This window comes from Thamnophis elegans, chromosome 1 (assembly GCF_009769535.1).
Source record: "Thamnophis elegans isolate rThaEle1 chromosome 1, rThaEle1.pri, whole genome shotgun sequence".
Taxonomy (NCBI): domain Eukaryota; kingdom Metazoa; phylum Chordata; class Lepidosauria; order Squamata; family Colubridae; genus Thamnophis; species Thamnophis elegans.
Window position 1 is genome coordinate 97,887,069 of NC_045541.1, and position 27,063 is coordinate 97,914,131.

The 27,063-nt window shown below is 37.0% G+C and overlaps 1 protein-coding gene and 1 long non-coding RNA gene across 9 annotated transcripts in view; one reads left to right on the plus strand and one right to left on the minus strand.

The window, feature by feature from the left end:
- NAV2 (neuron navigator 2) overlaps nucleotides 1-27,063 on the minus strand; it is a 253,203-nt gene that overhangs the window by 94,803 nt on the left and 131,337 nt on the right. For all 7 annotated transcript variants that reach the window (XM_032224985.1, XM_032224976.1, XM_032225004.1 and 4 more), the window contains one exon: nucleotides 23,022-23,144. In XM_032224985.1, the coding sequence (XP_032080876.1) occupies nucleotides 23,022-23,144 (123 nt within the window). The remainder of the gene's footprint in view (nucleotides 1-23,021; nucleotides 23,145-27,063) is intronic.
- On the plus strand, nucleotides 8,950-23,056 carry LOC116513817. 2 transcript variants are annotated; one of them, XR_004256048.1, is made up of 4 exons: nucleotides 8,950-9,043; nucleotides 12,818-12,976; nucleotides 17,771-20,175; nucleotides 22,973-23,056. It is a non-coding gene; the product is annotated as an uncharacterized LOC116513817 (long non-coding RNA). The 2 variants fall into 2 exon arrangements; XR_004256047.1 differs by lacking the exon at nucleotides 17,771-20,175.

A 27,063-nucleotide genomic window follows, 5' to 3' on the forward strand; every position in this document is an offset into this window, starting at 1 on the left:
GGATTGTTTCAGAAAAGAGATGAGTCTTCATCCACTGGCTTTTCAAAGCAGTCCCATGTAAACAAGCTTTTAATTGTTGCACAACCAAAATTTATCAAGAACATTCCAAATATTTATTTGTCAGGCTCATATACATCACAATTAATGCTTTTCATACTTTTCTATACCACATCTTGCATAGAGAAATAGATAGAATCAGTTGAAATGCTTTAAAATATTCAAACAACAACAAAAAAAAACCAGAAATGCAATTTCCCTTTTCTAAAAAAAGAACCATCAACCTAGGGTGAAAAAAAAATCACATTGGAATTATATTTGCAGGACCACACAACTAAGGAACTACAGTGGTAACTGATCTGTATTACTCAAACTCAACTATTTTTGGTGATAAAGCAAATTAGAAACAGCATCTTATTTACTTAAAATGACTAATTGTTCATTTTGCTTCAGGCAGTCAAAAACAAACATGGGTTGGAATAAATCCTTTGTTGGCTCCAATGAGTTTATTTTCTTTGTATTTATCTGAAATTTGATTAATTTTTTGCAATTCTTCAGTACATAGAAAATAAACATTGTCTTGATTTATCAATTTCATACTTTACCCTAACATCTCTTCAGAATCTATGTGGGATTAGTATCCAACAAAAAAATACTATGTACTTTTAAAAAAACCGATCTAGCAAGTAATCTAGCACGATAAATTAACAAGTTGTTCATTAAGGGTTTATTTCTGTAGTTAAAATAATGATCAGACAGTCATCTATTAATTTAACTAAAGAACAGATGTTAGAAAAGACTGCATCGTGTCAAACATATCTAGTTGTAATGAAATCACAGTCAAATCAAAGAATTCTGGTTTAGCACTTTTTTCTGTAGCCTAAGAATGTATTTAGCTCTTTGAAATGTTAATGAGACATGGATCCAGACTGCACTGAAAGGAAATTGTAGCCCTTAACTTTGTACCATTAACATGAAAGGACAACTTAATTCTTTTATTTCTATTGCTAAACTGCAATGATTAAAGTCAACCTGAAGCATGCATTGCAATCACATGAGGCTGTGAGAAAGGATTTATTTTTAATTTGATACATGCATTTGGAATTGGAACTTTTTTTAGACTATCTAAATTGACTTGGTAATCCTATTGGACAAATTGTAATACAATAGAGAGCCCATGTAGTACGGGGCTTAAGTTGTTGGACTAGAAAGTGGGAGATACAGGTTTAAGTCCACTCTTAGCCATGGAAATTTACAGAGGGAGTTTGGGCCAAATCACTGTCTTAAAATGGCTTGGAATTGTCAGATAGAGTGACTGTTAGGATAGTGGTAAAAAATAGGCATTTTAAAAATATTGAATTGACACTGAATAAGCTACGCTACCTATTTGTTTCTAGATTCAAGTCAAAATCTTTAAATTCCTCTAAACATCCTATTTAGCTTGTGTCAGGCTAATTGAAGGATGAACATAAAGTATAGGTCAATGATCATTTTTCTCTTGGGTACAGGGCAAAAATAATAAATTATTTGAAGGTTCCAAATGAATGGTAGGAAAAATGTATTCACAATAAAGACAATTGATGTCACATTAAGGAAGTGAAGGCATCACTGTGCAATACATGTTCCATTGCAGACTGGATTGCTGTTGAGGTGCTGTAATTTGCATTTCTTCAGGAACTAGGTTCAATGGACTGTTATCCCTTTCAACTTTAAAACTCTATGCTTGCACTGAAATGAACTTCTACAAGCTTTTATAAAGGAATCTCTGCAAACTTTAAAATAAGCACCTGAGATCTTGTTCACAGGCCTGCTCCCAAAATATAAAATGAAATTATTATTGTTTTTAACCAACATAGCAATAAACATATCACAAATAGATAAGCAAATAATGCGTTCAACATACCTTGCAGCATGGAAGCATCAAATAATGTTATTTCTGCTTGCATTATATATCAAATATCAGATTTACTTAAAGAGTAAGAACTAACAACAGTCAAATCCCTGGATCAACATTTGCCTAATTCTGTAGTTTCAAAGTTTAATAACATTTGTATGCCGCCCAATCCCGTAGGACTCCGGGCGGCTAACAATGCAATGTAGGTAGTAGCACAAAATTTTGCCACTTTTGAAAATCATTAATGTCTTTAGAATGGCCAAAACTCGATAGAAAATTTAACACTTACACCAGATCTAATCACTGAAAAGTGAGTAATGAGCACAAAGAAGGTGAACCCTTATAATAGTTTCAACAATGTAAGAGGACGTGACTCACTACTTCAACTTCCCCCATTCCACATGGGTGAAGCTAGCAGGAATTATGATAGCTTCCCTCAACACTGCTGAAGGGAGGGGACCCAAATGAATCAACACCTATTTTCTTTGTTCTTTGAAAATCACAAGTTTACTCAAGCTTGTGAAGATTTAGAAACCCTTCCAAAAAGTGGATCTCATAATAAGTTCAAATGTAAATCGCCTTTCAATATCCAAAATATCCAAGCACTTTCATCCCACGTATAATTGAAAAATGAACGTTCTCCAATCTCTTTTTGATATCAATTGAAGCAGAAATAAAAATAATCATTGTTTTTATTGCTATTTTTGAAAACTGCATTAAGGATATCTTCCACGTGGGATGGAACTTTGTTGTGAAAAAAGCACGGGCACTATAAATAAAAAATAAATAAAACAAACTGCAATCTTTGCACACATTTACTAGAAAGTGGGGGGGATTTCATTGCTCTCAGGCATTATGTCTGAAAATAGTTACAGGTATGTGCTGTCAACTACGTACTCAAAGGAGGTTAACAAAGGCTTCAAGCTGCTACTTTAAAAAACAACCACCACCAAGAGTCATAATTGTTTTTCTTTAGAGGAATATCTGTAGTGGCATGCAAAAAATGGTTGAAGTTACCACACTAATTAAATATAATTTCTTTCAATTTTCAGTTAATTATTAAATATATTTTCTCAGCAGGTCCTCACTTTCTCAGTACATGGAATAGTTATTAATGTGTAGTTCTTGACTCAAGCCTTTAAATAGTAAGAGGTTTAATATTTGTATTAGATACCAAATACAAAGGCACAATATAAATTAACTAAGTAAGAGACTGAATCAACATACAAATGAGATTAGCAAGGCAGATTTTTTTTTAAAAAATAAGTATCTGAAAATCAATCATTCAAGACAATATATTTCATATCCAGCTTAACAAAACAAAAGTTGGAAGAATCACAGTAATAGAGGAGAAATTTTCTGACAGTGACAATAATCAACCGGAACAGTTTGCCTCCAAATGTTAAGGGAGCTTCATCACTGGAAGCTTTCAAGAAGCGACTGGACTGCCATCTGTCAAAAATGGTGTAAGGTCTGCTCGGGCGGTGGGTTGGACTAGATGACCTGCAAGGTTCCTTCCAACCCTTTTAATCTATAATCTCTAATAATTATATTGCAATGTCTTTCCTTTGATTGTATAACTGGAAATGGATCCTGAAGGAGAAGATAAATTACAGGGAAAAAATACTTTAGTCCAGAGCCCACAATAGGCACAACATAGTGAGGGCAGCCATACTTCCAAGCATAAAAAGTTTATTACTCAGAGCTTCAGAAGAAAAGTGGAGCCAATTAAGTTGTGTATCATGGAATGATATATTTCTCTTTCTTCACTTTGAAATAAAATTGCTTCTCCCAAGAGGCCTGAAATTAATGCAATTTCTTATGAGATGAGGATGAGGGAACAGGGAATTGGCCTCTATGATTAATTCAAAAATCACGGTGGTTTTAATTGTATTCCTTTTGATGTAAATAACAATAAAAGGAAAAATGTTCCTTTAACAATCATGGCAACATGTAAAGATTTATTTAGCTAACCAAGCACTCCAATTTTAAATGATATTTGTAATATGACTTGTTTATGCTATTCCTATTTCTGTACTGAAAATTTGTCAGGCCTGTAAAATGTCTTTTAACAACTGGTTAAAAATCATATAATAAATTAAGGTTAATGTATGGTACATTATAAAGTTTTATGCTCCTTTTTTCCAAATTAGAATAAAAAAGAAACCCCTCTCATATTCTAACCTGTCCAGATGCTATACTGACATAGCATGATGGTGCCATTTGGCTATCCCATAAAGCAGTGATGGCGAACCTATGACACGCGTGTCAGTGCTGACACGCGTAGCCATTTGGGGTGACACGCGCAGGATTTCATGCGATTCATCCTCGGCTCCTGCACGGTCGCCGAGGATGAAAGAATCTGTGCTGGAGGAACGGGGGGGCGGGACGTGTGATCTCCCCCGCCCACACTCACTTACTGTATCGCCGCCGCCCCTTTCTGAGCGCAGGGGCTGCTGGTAAGGCGTGCGTGCCGTGCGCACACATGTCATCAGTGCGGCGAGGGAGGACCCGCAGGAGAGGAGCGCAGGAACAGTGCACGCCTCTCTCCAGTCAGGCCGGCACAGAGAGTCTACTCCTGGGACTGTCAGTTACGACCGCACCACAGCAGGGAACAGCGGAATGCCAACGGGAACTGTGAGCGCCATTAGCAGCAACTATATATTGCGCAAAATTATGTTTTTGTCGAAGTGACACACAACGCGAGTTATGCTCGATTTTTTGCCGATTTTTGACACACCACGCCAAAAAGGTTGCCCATCACTGCCATAAAGGAATCCCTGCAGATATTTACTCTGCTAGTCATTGCCAACTATAGGAGGTGGTGCCAATCTACATTCAAGGGCCATTGAGCCAGTGCTATCCGAAGATGTTTCTGTGGTCATGTGGCCAGCATGGCATCATAAAGTATTGTTACCTACCTACAAAGTGGCATCCATTTATCAACTTGGATTTGCATATTTTTGAACGGACAGGAGTTCACACCATCATGAGATGCTTGGGTTTGAACATGGACTGTTGCTTGTCCAGCCAACAAGCCCAGTGTCTTAACCACTTAGCCAACGTGCCGCTTCTTGCTACCAAACATAGGAAACTGTTCTGACCCCCACCTTGTTCGTTCAGAAACGACAGCCAAACAGAACTTCAAAGGAAATATTTTTATCAGTCCCGGCTGTTGCTGGCTGCGAGCCCAAAATAAACATAGATAAATTCTCTGGCAAAAAGTTAAACAGCAAATGCAAAAACAAACTATTACAGCAAACCACTTCCCCAAGTTGGTTTCTTTGAATCATGAACACGAACAGGGAACCTTGACTAGAACAGGAACGGAACGGACTAACAAACGAACGAACATTGACTTCTGCAACTAGGGTGTGGCACCATCAGTCTTTTATCCGGAGGAGGAGATCCTTAACGAGCCACAGCTGCTTATTATCTTCTGTGAGCATCCTGAAACCATTCACAGGAGGTTTCTGTGTCAGAGTCTGATAGCAGCTCCAAAGGCTCCTACCGAGCCACAACAGGAAACTAAGTCAAATATTACACTCACTCCTAATAAAGCACCAATGTCTTTTCTGTAGGTGTTAATACTGAATTACAGAAAAGACTTAGTCAAACAACAAAATTATCTCTCTTTGCCTTTTGTTTCACCAATGAAAAAAGGAATATTTTTATATAGTTACACATACATGTCCACACAAACACACACACACATTATATATCATACAGTATATATCTATATCTATATATGTATGTGTGTTTACACACACACACACACACACACACACACACACACACACACACACAGCCACTTTATGGATCAGCACTCTCCATGCCCCTCTGTCTCGCACTGCTTTCTTCAGCTCTGCCATACACCAGTGTCACCTTGCTAGTCATCCCAGTGTCATCCTTTATAATGTCCTCACCCTGTCTCCTTTTCCCCTGATCACTCCGGGCATAATTGCCTTTTCAAGTGATTGATATATTTAACAGTATGTCAAAGATCATTATGATTCTATGCTTTTGTGATAGAGTTTGAATTCCTGTGAAACTGTCTCTACAATAGAACTAAAATATTCATAAACCCATTATTATTTAACAAAATGAAGCAGGTCAAAGAAAATTCAAGGGGACACAGAGCTTTCTTTTGGAAACACTTTGTCATTATGTGTTCCTTGGATATAAAATGGTTTCAATGTTTATTATATATTTTTTGGGAAAAAAATCTGCAGGATTATCATATAACATACTATGTCCTTTAATTTTTTTTAACAGCTATTAGATTCCTACAGCTTTTGCTAACGTGGGATAGAAAGCTTTTTTTCCACATAGCAAAAGGATTGCTGAAATAAAACAGCAACAGAAACATATTCTTCCTACCCACAAAATGAACTGTGGGTTTTATACAAGTGCATATAATAGAGACATATATTCATATGAAATATAGTCTCTGCTGGAACACAGTTTTGTTGTACACGCAGGAAGATGCATACTTCAGGTCTTTTGTTTGGAACTGGTACTCACAATGATTAATATGGATCTGTAAAATATGAATCTGTAGATATTCCTATATTTTTTTCAACACTTGAAAATGTAAAATGAAGACCAAACAGATCTTACTGTATCCAGATACCAATATTTTTCCCAATGTTCAGTGGAACAGATTGCCACTTTCATGTGAATCTAAAACAACTTTGATTTCTCTCTTAAAAATTATATCACTACTTCTATTTTTTTTATTTAAAGCAAGATGAAAAATATATAATTCAAGAATTTGGAAAGCTCCATTTCCTCCCTGTTAACATGTACAGGCAGGGCAGACGTTTGATACTTCCCCTCTTAATGATACTGTCCTCACTTGAAAAATAATCTATTAGAAATGTGACGGCTTCCCCCAGCCCTCCGCTTTCCATCTTAGTTTCTTTCTCAAGTTAATTAGTTTGAAACAACAGGCCTTTTCATTTTTTATGGTTGACATTCCTTGCGTTATAGTGACTTATATAATTTATATCTCACCCTAACCTTCCGGTAGTTCAGGTTAATGAAAAATGTAGAGACTCCCGAATGTAGCTTTTAAATATCAAGAATTGAAGAGGCGTTTCTGACATACATTTTACACAAAATGTAGTAGCAGAGTGAGGAAAAAACTGTGACACATGTGTCAAAGGTTCCATGCTACAATATTTTCGGTGACATGCCAGAATTTACCAGCACAGGTTCTTGAAAGCATCCTCCATTTTCTCGTGATTTTCAGATGCTGCTGAGGCCATGTGAGAATGGAGTATGTTCTTGCAGAGCCTCTGGAAATTGCATGAAAGGATGATGCTCTTGTGTAGCCTCCAGAAATTGTATGACAGATGAGCATAATTTTGTGCAGTTTTCAGAAGCTGCAGAGGCCATGGAAGAATATTTTCTGAAGCCAATTCAATAGCAATAGCACTAACATTTATATACTATCCCATAGTGTTTTACAGCACTCTCTGGGTAGTTTACAATGTCAGCATATTGCCCCAACAATCTGGATCCTCATTTTACCAACTTTGGAAGGATGGAAGGCTGAGTCAACCTTGAGAATGCAATACTGCATTCTAACTACTGCGCCACCAAGGCGCAAGAACAAAGGTCTCATGTCACTTGGGAGCTCAGAACACCAGGTTAAATGTAAGTGGCATGTGGCAGATGCTGGAAAGCATATACATGAATTAGACTGTATTTTTAAAAATAAATTCATTTTTTAAATAAACGAATACGTATTTTATTTGGGGAGGTGTGGGGTGTGACCTAGCAGTGGAGTCAAATTAGACATTTTCCAAATCTTTGACACACAGAGCCCAAAAGTTTGACCTCACTGTATTATAACTTGAGAGTATCCGTGCCATTTTGATATGTATTAATTGTTATAGCTAATCCCAGTCAATCATTTCTTACTATTAGAGAGTCTTAATATTTTATAAGGCAAGATAAGAATATCAACTTCATGAAGTGCTATTGGAAATATACCAAAATCTACATAAATAATAGAATGAAATGCCTCAAATTTTCATTTCAGGGTCAATAAATTCTTCATTTATTCCTTTATACTAACAAGAACTGTCTTATCACTTGCCTTGCTTGAAACCCAGAATTAAAAATTAATAAGGTAGAAGACGTCTGACTGGGGAGATTGCTGGCAAGCTGCTTCCCAGGTATTCTACAAATAAGGAATAATGATTTCTCTCAGTATTAAAACACTAAAAGATATTATCCAGTTCCAATGCAATAGCAAATTGCTAAGTACAGCCTAACAAACATGTCTTTTGTAAGTTTTGTATTGCAAAACAACTTCTATCAGTTTATTTACCAGAATTAAATGACAGTTAACAGTTGTATTAAAAATAAACTTTACTTCATTGTTCTTTAGCAATGGGAAAGAAAAAGGAGGATCATTGTCACAGCAATCAGACTAAATACTCTGGTTCAATAAGGAAGAAAGAATTTAACAACTGAATGTTTATAAATAGACACCCTATAATCACAAAAGCCACTCATGCACTAAAAAATTATTTTCTTAGTAACATGAGATATTTGCACAGCTCTTTTTATATTTAAATCTTGGGTATACAACAACACTGCTTATTCATTCTGTTGTGTTTTTACATAATTATTTGACCAGCTACCACCTGGAGGTTTTCGCTTGTTAACCTGATTCAAACATTTCACCTGACCTGCAAAACAAAATGAATGTATCTATTATTTACTTTAGGAATGGAGTTAAATGTTAACTTTGGGGGTGCTGGGAGATAAATGTCCACCTCAAACTACTCTCCCCCTTAATTCCTTGTTAAACTGTTCACTCAGGCTTTTAACAAGTGCCATCACTTTAACCAGAGGAAGCTATGTGCTATTTGGAAAATACAATCTGATAAACATTAAACCAAACTAAGTAATCCAAAAGCCAGTTGCAAGAAAATAAATACAGGAAGGATAGATCTATCAATGATTATAACCACATGACCACTTTGTTTTTTCAGCAAACTCCCCCTCTCTAGCAGTAGGGCTTGACTTTTTTCTTTTCCTTTTGTAGGAGAGTTTAAATGGATTCAGTCATGCTTCAGCAACTGTCAATTCAAAGGGTTTTTTTTTAAAGCTCCAAAAGTTTAAGAGGTAAAATGGGTAAGTGCTGGTTCCGGACTATATTTTCCTTTAATGTTTTATAGAGAAACTTTTACAAAGCTTATACAACAGTATTATTTTCTGAGATGATTCTTCATGAATGTGAAGGAATCTACTTCAACCACAATCCTAAAGGACTTTCTTTTTAAACTGGAGAAGATATTGCTTATATGTTAATTACCTATGCAACTGACCGTCACACTAGCCAAAACTAACAGGTAGCGCAAGAATCTATTCTGCCATCATCTGTTGCAAACCAATGCAGTGTTGGTGTGCAACGGGCTCAAGACCTTCCAAGCAATATTCCTACCTTCTGCCCTCTGCTTCAAAGTCTGCCATTTCCTGAAACTGTTGTCTTTTTTCCACACACGTCTCTCTGTTAGACTAGTGGAAGAAGACGGTTAAGAAGGATTTTGTATAACATTTAGATAGGCAGGACTCAGGAAATTCAAGTGGGCCTTCCACTCATTAATGCATTTACCGTTTGGCAGAATTATATGTCACATATACAATATCTGCATCTAAAATCTTCAGGGGGCTTCTTTTTCTTTTTTAAGCTTAGTCTATTTATATACTATTTATTTAAAGGCTTAGTCTATTTATATAATGTAGCAGCATGCCAGCCTACATTTAAATTTTTAGAATAGGGTTATTTTTCTCTCAAAATTAGTGTTCCCTACCTATTAAAGCTGAAGGTATTTTAACAGAACATAATTTAATAGAATAACAAGCCTTGGAAGGTCTTCTAGCAGAGTTACTTTTTTAAATGACTTACAATGAAATTTAAATGTTTATATCCTGGCAATAAATACGTCTGGCAATGTACACTCAGGAAAAGAAATATCTTTCCTTCTAGAATAAGATATTATGCCTGCTTTAATCTTATGCACTCTTAAATCTACTGATTAAATGGTTTTATTTTGCTCAACAAGGTAAAACACTATCTTATCAGAGATAGAAATCAGAAAATGAGGACTCTCCTTCAACTGGGAAAAATTAGAATCTTTGTAAAGAATGAAAGGGCAAAGCTTTGAGCTAAGGGAGTAGTTTGTATCACTTCAGATGTAAACAAGAAAATACAATTTAAGCCAAACTTTATAGGAGGATGAATACCTTAATGAGAAGTAGATTGGCAATTTTTTACTTTTTAATAACAATCTTTACAGGTAGTATTCAACCTACTATGATAATTGAGCCCAAAATGTATTTTGTTAAGTGAGAAATTTTGTTAAGTGAGTTTGCCCCATTTTATGCCATTTTTCGCCACATTTATTAAGTGAATCATAGCAGTTGTTAAATTAGTAACACGGTTGTTAAGTGAATCTGGCTTCCCTATTGACTCTGCTTGTCAGAAGCTCGTAAAAGGGGATCATATGACCTTGGGACACTAAAGTCATCATAAATATGAGTCACTTGTCAAGCATCTGAATGTAAATCATGTGACGGAGTTGCTACAATGGTCATAATTGTGAAAAATGATCATAAATCACTTTTTCAGTGCTGTTGTAACTTAGAACAGTCATTAAATGAAATGTTGTAAATCAACATCTATATTACATAACCTCTCTTTAGTTTGAAATGCCAATTTATTACTTCAAGATTTAAATTTTTCCATTTTGCAGCTTGGAGTCAAAGACATAATCAAAATCAAAGTTTCAAACAACCACTTATGAATGTGGGTGTTGGACATTTGTTGACTTGTTTAATAAAAGTCCACGAACATCCTACATGTTGACTATTTATTGAATTTCTGAAGTTAAATATCCTTCTTTGAATCATCAAATGCTCCTCTCCCTACTTCTATTTGTAAAATGTAGTTTGTGACAACTTCTAAACAGAAGGAAAATTTTCCAGGGAGGAGGATCTTGCAAAATTTCTCTTCTAGTCCACCACTCTTCTGTTGGTGGAAGACTACTGGACTTGAGGACCTGCCAAAAAAGGACTATTTTTGTTTGTATCAGGCAGTCCATAACTTATGACCATTTGCTTAGCAACTATTTGAAGTTATCACAACATTGAAAAAGAAGTGACTTACCACCATTTCTCACGCTTATGACCAATGCAGTATCCCCCCACAGTCACATGATTGAAACAGGTAAAGCTTCCAACAAGCAAAATCATTGAGGGAAGCCAGATTCACTTAATGATCAAATGATTCATTTAATAACTGCAGCGATTCACTTAACGACTGTGGCAAAAAAGGTTGTAAAATGGGGCAACATTCACTTAACAACTGTCTTGCTTAGCAGTGGAAATGCTTGCCTCAATTGTGGTTGTAAGTCAAGGACTATCTGTAGTTCTGACTGAATTTAAATAGCCATCATTTGTTTCTGCTGAAATTATATTACGTATCCTTGCCAAATATCTTTTCAATTGGAATTGGGACAAATTTTGTAAAATAAATAAATAATAAACTCTAAAAGTTTTTTTTTTTTTTTTTTTAGTTTTTAGTTTTAAAGTTTATTTATAGGCCGCCCTTTTCCCTGGGGGGACTCAGGGCGGCTTACAACTCATAGGGAAGGGAATACAAACAGTGACACATAAGAACAATACATAATTAAAATAGAACACAACATTCATACCATTCGGGTGGGCGTGAGTTACAACTTTAACCCCAGGCCTGACGGGATAGCCAGATCTTAAGGGCTTTGCGGAAGGTCTGGAGGGTGGTGAGGGTACGAATCTCCACGGGGAGATCGTTCCAAAGGGTCGGAGCTACTACCGAGAAGGCTCTCCTTGTATATAGACAAACAGAAAGAATACTTTGTGATTTTAGCTCTAAATATCTTGACAACTATGTAAAGGAGCCATACTATTGAGAGTTACTTATATGTAACACTGCTTACATGGAATAAATCCCACTGAAATATGTAGCATGGCAATGCACACTCAGAAAAGTTAACACTTTTAAGTAATATGCTTAAAGTTTAAATATTGGAAAAGCATAATTGTTAATTTATTTGCCATTAAAAAAAATAAAGCCAATTGAATTTCAAAAGCTTTCAAGACAATATCTTTATTTGTTTCAGAATGTTCTTGGATTATGTGACCATTTAGTTAATTTTCCTACACACACAGTTCGTATTCATATTTTGCAATCATTTTGTGTTGTTTACTGTTAAACATCTTAAGAACAAGGGATAAGTATCACTCATACAAATTAATTAATTATTGATTCAGGGTTAGGATTAATTTAACTGTATGTACATTAACTGTATGTACATTAACTGTATGTACATTATTAAGAGTTTAGGTATAAAATTAATAGAAGTGGATTGAAGAAAGGAGAAGGAAAGCAGTGAGACCTAATACTTTTCATTCCTTCTATTCGAACTATTCCAATCACCTAGTTAATTCAAACCAAAAATAATTTCATAAAATTATATCATTAGAGAGGTTGCAATTGAACTATAGGTTCAATTATCTTAGGAAAATAAAAGAACACTGCTGAGTACAAGTTGTACCATGGAGTGAAATACTTGAAAATGACTATCACACCTGATCCTCAGGATATTCTACATACTGATTGAAATAACATTCAGTTTAAAACTTTTACTCAAGTGCCAAAACGTCTAGCTCACTTATCACTTATGAAGGTGTTCACTGACTATTCATGTGCTGATATCAGTGTAGCAGGACAATCAGCAGTGTGATCATTGCCAGAACTTCAGTAGACCTCAGTACTATATCATTGCATATGTATCCATTACAGGAAAAACAGTCTCTTTTTCATTCAAATATCACACATGCTTTCCTGGAACTTTCTGTCACCAGATCCCAGAACTCAGCAACCTCACCAGGCTTGTCCCATTTCAGGATTTACCGATGCATATTCCCAAAATGAAAAGATGTCACAAAAATGGAAATCCACAGAATGAGAATTTGTAATCTAGTCCTGTTCAGATTTGCTCCTCTTAATATTACATCGCAATTGTAAGTTTAAAAGGCCTTCTTAACATTCCCATCTAAGAATATATTTCCATCTTTAGAATTTATTCTTGCATCCCATTAACTGTGACACATGCCTTGTGGTCCAAGGAAGCAAAATTAAGCAAAACTACAGTATTTTATACTTTTCTGCCTCAGTATTTCATGGACAAGACCTAGCTGATTTAGAAAGCTAAGCAGCATTGATCACAGTTAATACTTGGCTAAAAATCATCTGGGAAGATCAAGTCAAAGGACTAATGTTAAGCATGATCACAACCAGGCTAGATTTCATAAACCAGAATTATTCAGAATGGAAAGAGGGATAGGCTAGGTCAGTGATGGCTAATCTTTTTGTCGCCGTGGGCCAAAAGCTGGGGAGGGCATGTGCCACAACCCACCACTGCCCATTTTGGGCTTAGCAGGCCTCCCTGAAGCTTCCAGGGATCAAAAATAGGGCACATGCTGTGCTCCCCCACCCCCGCGGATGCACTTCCCGCCCCCGTACATGCGTACTTGTCTCCCACATGTGCCCCACCCCCTGCATGCATGGCAGAGAGCCAAAAATCAGCTGGCCGGTGGGAGGTGTGTGCATGTGCAGTGGAGCTGAGTTGGGGTGATGGCTCCCGTGCCCTTCACCATCACACAGCTAGGTTATGGAGATCTTCATAATTGGATATGTTTACTTTAGCATCCCATTTGTCTTTAAGGGCAAGAATTTCTTGATCTTCTTATTAAGTCCATTACAGTAGAGAGCAGGAAAAATGGTTTATCCAATAAGGAGTAAATGTGCAAAAGTACTACATTTCTAATAATTTAGCACCATTCTCTTTCTCTGGCTCTGACAATTCTATCAGAGGTAGATTGGGAAGTTCAAAAGCATCTCAAAAAAAGACAATGGTAAAGCAATTCTGCATTACGCAAAAACAAAACAAACAAAAAAAAAACCACCCCACCCCACTCTATTGAAACACTATATAGGTATATTCATATTAGCCAACTTGAAGGATTAAAAACTTTTTTTTCCTGCTTCATGAGAAAATTAAAAAAAGGATAATTGCATGGAGGAAAGAAAAATTTATTTAGCACAAAGCTAAGATTTACAAGACTTCCAATAACTGTATGCCTACCCGGTTGGGTAGGTGCATAGTCATGAATCAACATATTATAAGACTTCTGAGTTTTTAGAAAATGTAAATTATCCTTGTGCCTTGAAGGAGAAGGCAAAAACCTTTGTTTGCTTTGTTTTCTATCTCATCCTATCTCAAGCTACAAAAGCCACACGCATAATATTCCAAAGGTGCTTTTGGCCCAAAAGGCAATTGGACTTTGTTTTTCTCTTTGAAAATGTTTCATTTGTCACCCAAGAAGCTGAAGAATGAGAAGCAAAACTGAAGAAGCTTCTTGGATGAGAAGTGAAACATTTTTTAAAAAACCAAGTAAGTCCATGCTTTGTGTGGAGGGAGGACATGACTGAGTAATCTCCAGAGACACATATGGAATATTCCCTTTTCTAGGACTACCCCACCCCCCAACAACATCCCTGTGGGGCTGAGTGACACCAGGAATTTCTATATATCATGCCATACACTCTTAGAGATATATTGAAATTTAAATTGCCGATGCCAGGAAATCCAATCAATATAGAACAAAGAATGAGTTGGTTCACTCAAACACCCAAAAAACCTCGCTCATAAAATTACCAGTATCTTCTGTTACGGTATTTCTAGTGCAGTGAGTTTCAGGAAAGGAAAACAGGGACACCACCACCCCACTTCCTTTATTGTTCTATTGTTCTATTTGAGTTTTCAAGGTAAATGCTAGTTTACAAAGGCAGAGAAAGATTATCTCCATGGCCCAAAGAAAGACCTATATCTTTTTTTTTGGAGTGGGGTTGATTTTGAGCTTGCTGATAAAAACTGAACCAGACAGCTCCCAGAGGAGTGGGATTTGCTGGGTTGAACGTTTAAGTGGCCCTTTGATTTTTCTATTACAGGAACTTTAAATATTCATATAGTACAGTTTGAAGGGCTAATTTTGGATACATGTACTTTCCCAAGGACCAGGGTGTCAACAAATACTTGGAGACAAATGCCAGAAGAGTGGCCGTGTTAATTGCAAGAATGAACCCCCCCCACCTCCACCCACAAAACCAAAAAGTATTCTAGGACTTCAGAAGCTACCTAGTTATAGAGCTATTTGGTTTTGGCTATCTGACTTATTTTTTCCATAAGGACAGCGGAAATAATTTAGGGTTATAGTATAGTCTTGTTGAATGCATGGATATAAGCACACTAAATGATTATATTTAAATGATGTTTATGCGGCAGTGCTATTTACATATTCTGGCTAAACCCAAGTTATGTTTATTTTATGCATACAGTGCATATATATCCATCTTTCTTTCATTACTGTATAGATCTCAAGGTTGCATACAAGCTATCTTTGTTAGTAACTCATCCAGATATTGACTAGATCCAAATTTTGTTAATTTATAAAGCAAAATATACCTTGCAACTCCATACCTCAAATTAAACTTTATTTAATGTGTTATGTTTGGTACGATTCTTTTTCTATTCAGAAGAATGTTTGCGGTATTTGCCTTCTCTCATTTTATCTGCATAACAAATTTGTGGAGAACATTTGAGAGAAATTGATACAGTTTTAGCCTGAAACTATTCATCCCAGAGACAGGCAAGCTAGTATTCATTAAATGTTTTGCCTTCAATTTCCATCTGCTACAGCCAATCTGATCAATGATAAAGGAACATATGTACTCCAAAAACATTTTTTTTTATTTGACAAAGTATGTATGTATTTAGTTATGTAATAAAGATATATACCATCCCTATTACAAATCTTGACAGATTAAATAATAAGATTGTAAAAGAACAGAGCATGGGTCAAATTCAGCAGGTTCTGGAGAACCGGTAGCGGGAATTTTGAGTAGTTTGGAGAACCAGCAAATACCACCTCTGGCTGGCCCGAGAGTGGGGTGGGAATGGAGATTTTGAAATATCTTTCCCACAGGAGTCGGGTGGGAATGGAGATTTTGCAGTATCTTTCCCCTGGAGTGGGGTGGGACTGGAGATTTTGCAGTATCCTTCCCCCAGGAGTGGAGAGGGAATGGAAATTTTGCAGTATCCTTCCCCTGACATGCCCACCAAACCAAAGAACTGGTAGTAAAAAAAAAATGAATTTCCCCACTGGAACAGAGTAATGATTTTAAAAAAAACACCAACAGCAAATCAGAAAGGAACAAAGCAAAAGTACAGTAACAGTTGAGACAATATTCTAAACTAATATCAGGGAATAAACCATAATCTATCCTAACCCAGTTAGTTCTTATTCTCTTTTAGCATTAAGGATCATGTACTAAGAACTAAAACAAGGGCTATGCAATATTTTGGATTCAGTTTAGAAGAATTATTTTGGAATTTGGGGAAGCACAAACCAGCAATTTAATCCTGGAAACAGATGTGGCGTCTTTAATAAGTTGTAGGCAGGTGCTGCATTCACAACATGTCTCAAAATACCGCTTCTGAACTGAATTCAAGCATCACATAGCCTTCTAATTATTACTTCTTAACCAGATGTTTATGTAGAAGACATATTTGCTTGCACAAAGATACTTTCTAGTCTTTATTAGTTCCATAAAGTTGTTGCTTTCATAAAAACTTATGAGAAATATTTATATTTTCAATTCTTTTTCATAAATAAGTCAAAACAGGGAACATATCTAATACTACTTCTTTCTCCCATTGTCTGCACAACACCTCTTTGAGGTGCGTTGGGCTGAGAGAGAGTGACTGGTCCAAAATCACCCAGCTGGCTTTTATGGGTAAGGCAGGACTTGTATTCAGTTTTCTGCTTTCTATCCTAGTGCCTTAACTAGAGGTGGGTTGCTGCCAGCTTGACCTGTTTTAGCCAAACCCATAGTGGAATTCAGGCCTGGGTCACAGAACTGGCAGCAACCCAGGCCTGCCACCCCCCCAACCGATTCCCTCGCTGCCCCTTGGCCGCTGCCATTTTGAATTTTAATGACTGCGCGTCCACAGTTCACTGTAAATTGTTCTGCGCATGTGCACAGAACAATTTACATTGAACAACGCATGTATGCATATGTTGCATGCAGGTTGCGAACCGACAGTAACGCTAGCTGCAACGCACCCCTGGCTACTAGACCAAACTGTTCAAACTTTACCTGTAATTTAGTATAATAAACATATCTTGCATTAAAGCAGTCCTGTAATTACTACAGTAAGTTTTCTAAGCTTGGATTTGACCAAAAATGGAAATTATACTGAACAAACTAACAATGTTAGAAGGGTCAACTAGTCCAAATGTGATACATTCCATTTCTTTGTCTTCATCTTGTTTGTGCATGCTCTGTCTGCCTCACTTCACCCTGCTCTCTTATAAATGCTACTCATCTGTTGCCAAGTGGGTTTTATTGGGGCTTTTCTAATGCAGGACCTTTTTGTAGGCCATGCCCTGTCTCATTTAGATAATCATTTGTTTTCCTCATGGAGAGATACAAACCTTCCAAATGATGAACCAGGTTTCATGGTTATACTCATGCAATAATAATGATAAGCTCAAGCTAATTTTGGTTACTTGGCATACTCTCAACTATAAATAAATAAAGCTAAATTTAAAAAGGGGTTCAGATGCTAATTACTGTGAATGGCATGCATGCTTGCTCACACTAAAAGACAAATGAACCGTGGAGCTCAGCTGTTTTTGTGCTGAACCCCATTAACCTAACAATCAGGCATTGAATTGATTTTCTACTTTCAGAGCTCTTGATCTGCTGGAGGAAGAAACGCATCTTGTACATGCTATGTGGAAGGACAATAAAATTAATAGCAAGAAATCTTCATTCTGTCTACAATGTACAAGCTAGGTTTTAGTTTGGACATGCAAGCTAGGCAGTTGGAAACATTACAGAAACTTCATTGCAAAAATATTAGCCAAAGATGTCTTCTTTTTTTTATTATGGTGCAATGCAGGTTCAGTCTTGAATTGTCTCTATCTTGGAGCATGCAACTTTATAAAGATTTAAAAGTGGCCTGTGTAGAATCTTTTTAAAAATGTGTAACCTGGTGCCATTTAGCTCTTTGCACTATGACTCAATGGTGGGTTGCAAATATTTTACTATTGGTTAGGGCACACTCCCACGTACACTTGCACAACGTTTTGTACATGCACAAAGCGTCCAGGACGGTGGACGGGGCCTTTTGCCACCACTATTACCAGTTTGGCCGAACTGGGAGCAACCTACCACTGCTATGACTCCCATAAACCCAAAAGGTACTAGAGGAGGTCTATGCCAAAATGTTTTGTTCAAGGGAGGGAAGCTTGAAGATTTATTTGTTTATCTAGAAAGCTCTGACTACAGTTGCTTTCAATTGGCAGCATGCTTTCCTACCTTCTTATGGTGGTAAATCAAAAACTGTTCAGAAAACTCAGTCTAGAATAGTCAAGTATTGTTAAAACATGAAAAAACATCCCACTTCCCAATCCCAAGACATTAAAACACGCAGCCATGCAAAATGATGAGGCAGAAGCTAAGATATTGATATTGCCCACCTATGGTGGGCCTTAGGTTTTCCAAATATTTTAAAACATGCCCCTACGAAGGCTAAAAATGTCTATTCTTTCTCAAGAACATTTCCCCATAAATTGTCTCTGAAACATTTTATCTTTTACTGATTTATTTTGATTAGGAGTGAGCAAAAAGTTCTCACATACTTTGCCCTGACTTCATTCAGGTGGAAAATTAAAGTGAGTTATTGGTAGTTTGAAGGGCTGAAGGTGAAATCTTACAAAATTGATTGCAGGCACATGTATTTTTTTCCCTTGGAAATCCCTGGTGGTAATATTTTCTCTTTCTGACTATCCTTTTACTTTATCATACTTATTATGTGCTTCTTCAGCTGTTCAATACATTCTACACCTAATTCACCTAGAACATCGGTGTCAAACCCATGGCATCAGGTTGCTGTCATGTGACATTTCATGATGTTTTTCCCATTCACGGAGCCGAGGTGGGCATGATGCATCTGGCCCGTGTATCACCAGTTTGACTCCTGACCCAGAATAACACAAACTATTCATCCAGTTCTCCATTTCCTCGTTTCTTATTTGATGGTAGAAGGGCAATAAATAGAGAGGCCCATTCATTGGTAGATGACTTTACAGAAGCCCAGAATTATAGTATATCATGCCAGCCCTGATAACAATATATCGTCTATGGTTACAGAGATTTAAAACTATAGCGAAAATGGTGTTTGTCCCTGTGGATACCTCAAACTATTTTTAATAGATAAATCCAATAAACTCCAAAATATCTTTTTGCTAGTTAATCTAGTTTTTAAATATTTACCATATTTACATTCTCTATTCCAATTTTTTTTAAAATTATAAAAACTATTTTTAAAAAATGGTGATAATACTGGACAAATTATTTAGCCTCTACTAAAGCCTTCAGAGTTACTGGAGTTTCAGAGGTTGCCCAAAGGTCTACAACTTAGAATAGAAAGCTTATTTCTTAAATTGGTTTGAGATTGGAGTTGATACTCAAAGCCCTATGCAATGCTCTAGAATTAGGGAGGTATGTTTTCACACTCTGCATGTGTATTGCCATATGAGGAAGGCCTTTGGACTCTTCCAACTTCAAACAAAGTCTCCTGTGAGTCAGTATCAACTCCAGTGATCTCGCAGACATGTCTATGTTGTTTTCTTGGCAATAATTCAGAAGTAGTTTGCCATTTCTTTCTTCCAAGATGGCTTAGGACTTCCCAGTCTGGCCTACAGCTTTTCCTGTCTTGCAATCAGGCCCAATTCTGCTTAACTAATGAGCCAAGCTCAGCTGATTAGTTTATTCAGTTAACTAAAAACACTTGCACATTTCCCATTATGGTTGTTGGAATCCTGAGTTAATATATCATAGTGGAATTAAAAGACTAATAAAATCTCTCCTCTTCTATCAAAACCTTATGCGGTCTTATAGAAAAGGCGGTGGCCTTCTTATGTCCCATTTTACTATATCGCAGCTTTTCTGAATCTGATCATCCATATCCAGGGATTTCAAACCTCTAGGAATGCGGAAGGCAGCAGATTGGAAAAAGAATCATTTAAGCGAACTCTGCTGAGTACATTTATTACCACAACCTTTTGGGTGATGGAAAGTGCTAAACTAGGTAATATGCATGCCCTCCATTGTAATTCAAGTCAAATCTGTATTATATGCATTTATTGCTTAATTGATTTATGTATATTTAAGCATATGGATGCTCTTTATGCTGCTCTGGTTTCTGCTATATTCCATATATTTGAATAAGGCGTAACATTCCACAAGAAACCAAGCATTAGTTCAACATTCAAAAGATTATCCCCCCCCCCCCTCCCACAAACACAGTTTAAAGTCCAAAGTTTGCACATGGATTTTTCTGGCTTGGAATAAATTAGTAGCAATAGGATTTTCTCTCACAACCAAAAAATTCAGTCATAATTATAATAAACCTTATCTGAGTGTACGTGCACCTTTGGATGCTAAACCAACATCATGGATCAATCCTTCAAGGTTGTATTGTCTCTCCCCTGCCCCTTTCTTATTTGACTTAAGAAAAAGTAGATAAAACATCTCCTTGTCTGCTTGCATTCCAGCTTGAAAAGTTGTTTAGAAATCTTTCAATAAACCTATCAGCTCCACAAATAAGCTCTCTACCAACAGCTAATGTTTGCATTTCCCCCAACACCTTGCCTGTGGTAGTATGAAAAAATGCCCATCAGAGGTGGATTCAATATGCTTTTAGAACATGCAAGACAACTAGGGGTGGGTTTCTGCCAGTTTTAACCTCTTCTATAGAAGAGGTTCCACAAATCTACAGTGCCATTTAGAACTGGTTCCAGCTCCCTCCCCCCCACCTGTCCGCACATCATCAAGATGAAGAGCGAAAGGGGAATTCTGGGAGTTGAAGTCCACAAGTCTTAAAGCTGTCAAGTTTGAACACCCCTGGGGTTTTTTTTCTAAAGGGTTAGGGTGCAAAGGTCTTGTAGCTTGACAGCTGTAAGACTTGTGTGCTTCAATGCCAAAGTTCCTGAGCCAACATGACTGGAGGAGGAATTCTGGGAGTTGAGGTCCACAAGTCTTTAAGCTGTCAAGTTTGAACCCCCCTGGGGTTTTTTTCTAAAGGGTTAGGGGTGCAAGTGTCTTGTAACTTGACAGCTTTAAGACTTGCGTGCTTCAAATGTCAGAGTTTCTGAGCCAACATTTTGGTTGCTAAGCGAGAGCATTGGTAAGTGAGTTTCACCACATTTTACAAGTTGGCCACCCCCACCCAATCACATGACTGCCAAGCCACCCACCTGGTCACATGGCCGGCGAGCTACTCCCACAAAGCAGGCCACACCTACAGAAGAGGTTCTAAAATAATTTGAAACCCACCACTGAAGACAACCCACGTTAATATGTTTTTGTATCCTACAAAGCACCTATTATAAGTGCTGTAGATAAGTGCTTTGCATACAAGAAGTCTCAAATTCCATACAATTACCTCAAACAAAAAACAACAACAAAAAACAAAGCACAAACAAAATCTTCAGCTACCACACAGCTTTCCACAACCCAGTCCTGTTCAAATACATCAAACTACAAGTCCCATAATTTCCAACTAGCTCTTCCTGAGAGCTAGTTGAAATTATGAGTAAGTTCTCTTACTGAGAACTACAAGATTTGCAGTTTAGCACAACTGGTAGATACCAGATTGATGGAAGATGCAGTGGGCAAAGGTTTTTCATCAATCCTAAAAGTCTAGAGATTTGCTATTAATAATAGGGAACAGTACTACCAAGAAATTAGCTTTATTTGTAATAACACCCTGATGAACAAAATGTCTGTTATTTTTAATTATTTCTTCTCATCATGAGCTCAAATCCTTTTATAGTAATTAAATGTATTACTGATGTGTCAGTCACAGCTAAGGTTTAATCCACATTATGTATTTATTCCATGCCAATAATAAACTAATAAATTTCCAAATACATAACTTCTTTTTTTCCTAATAAACCTGTGCTTTGGAGTAACAGCTGGTCTACCTGATTGTATGCTGAAGAAGGCATGTAACATCTTGAAAAAACAAAATTAAATCTGAAATAAATCTGAAATATATAAATAATAAAATAGCACAAGAATCCTAACTTAAAACAATACGTTTACATATACCTTTGCATACCATTTGTACTTGTCTCACAATGTCTTGATGGAAAAAATAATAATGAGAAGAAAGCTTCTTAGTGAAGCCACTTTAAATAAAGGAGCTTTTGGGGGGACAAAGCTTTGTAATTGAACTTATCCACATAACATTATAAGAAAAAATTGCTTGTTGAGATGCATCATCTTTCATTATTTTAATTAGGATGTTTTACCCCAGCTAACAAAAAGGCAAGCAAAAAGCTTGCAGCAGGGCTGAAGTGCTCTTTATAAGATAATTTTTCCAGCCCTTTTCTCCTTTTTGCTATTATTGCTGTTATTAAATGTGTAATTATTCATTAATAATACAATATGAATTTGTATTTTAGTTTGTTAATTAGTTTAGAAAGAGAAGGAAAAATTGTACATTTGTCCCATATGTTATATGGAGCTATTCTTCTATAGAGGCTATTTGTTTATACCTTATAGGATAGAAATGTCTAATATTAACCAAGTCTTGTTAGAATCGAGAACAGCAGTTACTGCTCTTTAAATATTGCAATATAACATTTTTGTTGCAATTACATTTTTTTTGCTTAGAATTTTATTCTATTAGTAGCGAATGATGAATATGACATTCATTTGTGCTATTGTATAAATACATTTCTGTCCCACTTTACTTGCTGTATCATAGTTCAATTCTTGTCAAAATATTTCAGCCAAACAACAATAAACATTTAAAGTTGCATATTTCTGCCTTGCAATGCTATTTTTTCAAATAATACATTTATGTCTTGTATCTGCAGTGAAATATATTTCAAACTGAAAAATTTTAAGCGAGAGAGATCATCCTACCTGTCTGCATCACCAAGACCCAGTGAGGTGTTGCGTTGTAAAGTTTCCCTCACAGCAGCCATCCCATCAGGAAGTCTGTTTAATCTTCGTGTATAAAGGCCCAATCCACCATCAGTCATGTACCTGTAAATAATAATAACAATAATTCACCATTAGTGACATTTCAAAAGGCAACTTTACTTGGAACAGCTTACATTCCGCAACCGATATCTGTGACACCATCAAACATCCACATCTGCCTATCCCATGTCGATAGGAGGACAAAAATGCCAAATTCAGCCTGAACACCTCACTGACTGCAACAAATCAAAAGTTAAGCAGGCAAACGGATCAAAATAACATGTACAGATCTAAATTCTATGGATTTCTATGTACCATCTTTTTAAGCTAATTCTGGCATAAACTGCAACGTATTTTGATTAGTTAGTTTATATTCATTATATAAAAGTCTGAAAAATGAGAGCTTGGCAAAGATATATGCTATCAATTCTATCAGGAAATGCTAGTGCTAATTTGCTTACTGACTTAAAACTGACAATTTCCTTCAGAAATAAAGAGGTTAGATAAAACTTATGTCTAGTACTGTGGATGTATATAAACTGAATTGTTAAAGTTTCTGTGATTATCTGCTTCCATGAAGTACAATGTAAGTAAGGTAATTAAGGTGCAGCAAGCATTCCACTCATAGTTATAAAGTAACTAGCTTCCAAGTTACTATTATACCTCTTGTTTGAGCACCACATTCAGAGCCTCAGCTAATGCATACTTGAAGAACCAAGTGCCATCCCTAATGTTTTCAGCAATAAGCACAGAAAAAGACAGTAAACTCAGAACTGTTTGAAAGAATCATTTCCACATGAATGCTGAGTTACTTGGTTGTACTGATAGTATCTGCAGACTGTGATCTACAAGATACTTTGGATGTAAAGAATAGGTGTATGTATAGTATGGTGTTTATACGAGCCTGCTTTCCAGAATATATTCTAGCATGTAGAAGTTGACCATTCCTGGCCTAGAGAACACATCTCCCCAAAGGCCACTGAATACAAAACCACTCAGCTATACCATAATTACTGCTTACTTCTAGCCATCAACAAGAAAGTTTCTAGGAACTTTCTTCAAAGAATTTAATCTCTTGTCTGCAGACAGCAGATAGGTATAGTTCTTCTACACCTATGAACAAATGAATAAAAATAATGCCTTTTATATGTTGGTGTACAAATATTTAACTCTCCCAATAATTGTTTTGAAATACCCATTAGGATGAAACCAAGCCAATTTTAACAGAGAATGCTCTTACAGAACACTGATACTGGCTATAGTCCCACTGAATTCCAGAAGTATCAGGATATTAATGGTATTAGAGAGTAAAAGCCTCTTGGGAATTGTAAAAAAAAATCAGAAAATATGTACATCACATTGGCCTCAAAATCTACCACATACAGGATTGTCACATCTGCTCTGCCAGAATTTGATAATAGTAAACAAAATATGAAACCTATTGGTATTTTTAAAACATTAGGCTATCCAGACTGGTTTGCTTATCATTGTATTTTGCTAATTTAATCTTTGCACTGTTTTCGCTGTTTTGTAATATTACAGAGAAACTGAATCTTTATAGAAATATTTGTCAGCCTGCTATCAATTACACACTCTGATCCAGGAAAGAGGAGGGGTGCAGAGTTTAAAGGTCCCAAGAGGATAGAGCCAAAATGGAGGCAAAAGTAGTATGTCCCTATGTTTATGTGCATCTTATCTTGACTAATTTAGAGTGGAAACTCTACCTAAGCAAATTCTACTAATTGACCCTATGAATACAATTAATGAAAATCTTGGCAGGAATCCCAATCTAATTCATAAAAAATCCCATCCCAACATGTATCAGATTAAATATTACTGGTCCGTTCCTTGTTATAACTTTTGTTGTAGTACAACTTCTATAAAGCCAAATCAGATGCCCTTAATTATTGCAACTAGGCATGAATTTCTATGCAGTTACCTGTAGTTCCCTACCAAGTCCAGAATTACTGTTTATTTGTATGCTTTATTTTGTAACTTGCTGAGTGACTGAACAGGAAGAAATTAGAAGATTTTGGCAACCCAATTGGAATAGGCAAACACAAGAAGAAGAGCCAGGCACGGGGAGATTGTTCATTGTTTGCTAAGGGTAATTCACTGCCAACTGCTGCTAACAATTTCCTGAATACAGGAAATAATTATTCCATTCTACTCTGCTCTAGCCAGATCTAGTTCTGGACACCACATTGAAGGACACCGTTCATTCAAAAAGAACAGTAACAATTGGAGCAAATTCAAAGGATGGCTAGCAAGAAGATGAGAAGTCTGGAAAGAGCTATAAGGAAAAGTTAAGGCACTTAGCAGTGGTGGGTTTCGGAACTTGTTCCAACAGGTACAGTTGGAATGGGCCCGGTGTCGTCCAAATGGACGTGCACAGCGCGCACATGTGTCTTATCACTTCCAGGAACCTCCAAAATGTTCCAGCTGCTCAACGGAGTATCGCGCAGGCACTGTACGCGCCATGCACATGTGTGGAAGCGCTGAAGACTTAAAAGACCAGTAAGAAGCTCAGGCAGGCGGGCCTTCTGGAGCACCGTACCGGAACGGTATCCAGTGCTCTGGGTAGGCTCCGGTACACCCATACCGGGGTGTACCACCTGCAACCCACCATTGGCACCTAGGTACATTTAAATCATAGAAGAGACAACTAAAAGGGAAGCTATGATAGCAGTCTTCAGATATCTGAAGGACTGTCAAATAGAAGAATGACAGACATTCTTTGTTGTCCAAGACAGCAGATCTAGAACCAGAATTAATAGCAAGATGGGTTGCTACAGGTTCAGCCAGGTTCCGGAGAACCAATAGCTAACGTTATGGCTGGTTTGGAGAACCTCAAAATCGCATCCTTGGCTGCCCCCTCCCACCTCTCCCTACCCCTCACAGGAGTCTCCATGTGCCCTGTTTTGGATGAGAGGTAAGTGTAGGGCCCGCGTGGAGGCTCAGGGAGAGGGAAAAACAGGCCTCCTGGAAGTTCTGGGAGACCTCCGGAGCCTGGGGAAGGCAAAAATACCCCTCCCCCCATGGTGCAGGAGGCCAACTAGGCCATACCTACCATGGACATGCCCACCCAACAACCAGGCAGAGAACCCGTTCTGAGATTTTTGAAGCCCACCCCTGATTAAAAAATACAATGAAGCCACTTCAATCTAAATTTCAGAATGAATTTCTAGACTGCATAAACTATCAACCAGGGAACCATGAAGTGATTGTGAGCAAGCTAACAGTTTCTAGATATAGCCAACTAACACATGGGAGCACAGTTTGTAGTATATCACATGGGTGGCAGGTTAATTTGCGCTGCAGAAAAACTAGGAAGCGATGCCTTAATGAACTGACTGACAAAAGAAGGCAGAAGATTCCTATTGCATTTCTAAAATTCTGGACTTCATCCCTAATTTATTTATTAAAACCCTTTATTGAAATCAGTGTGATTCTCACTTTCTTGCTTGTGCCCTGAGATCTGGAGCTTGACAGACATCTGAGGCTGAATAGTCATGTATCAGAAATAGTGCAATAGATCCAGCCCTGAGCAGAAAGTTGAACTAGAAATTATCTAAATTACCTTCTTATTCCCACCTTTGCATGAACATATAAATACCCTCCTATCTGAGCATTCACTTAATTTTAATCCGATCCAAACTGAGGTTTTCTCATAAATCGTTCTTTATGTCCATTCCATTTCCTATCTGATTCCAGCACCAAAATTCTCTTCTCTTTTCCATCTGTGTCTGTTTGTTTACCCATATAGATCCGGATACAGCTTTCCTCACTGATGAAATAATTACAAGCCTCTCTAGCTAGTCCCATATGTGGAAACCTAATAATAAAGTACAAGTTTCAAGTAATGTGTTTTGCATGGAAGATCTGGATAAATAGAGACTTGAGCAATCTACATACTACTAAAAACTCTTGCTCTTATGATCTTTAACTGGGTGAAATGGTCCAGCACAGGGAAACAGTTTTT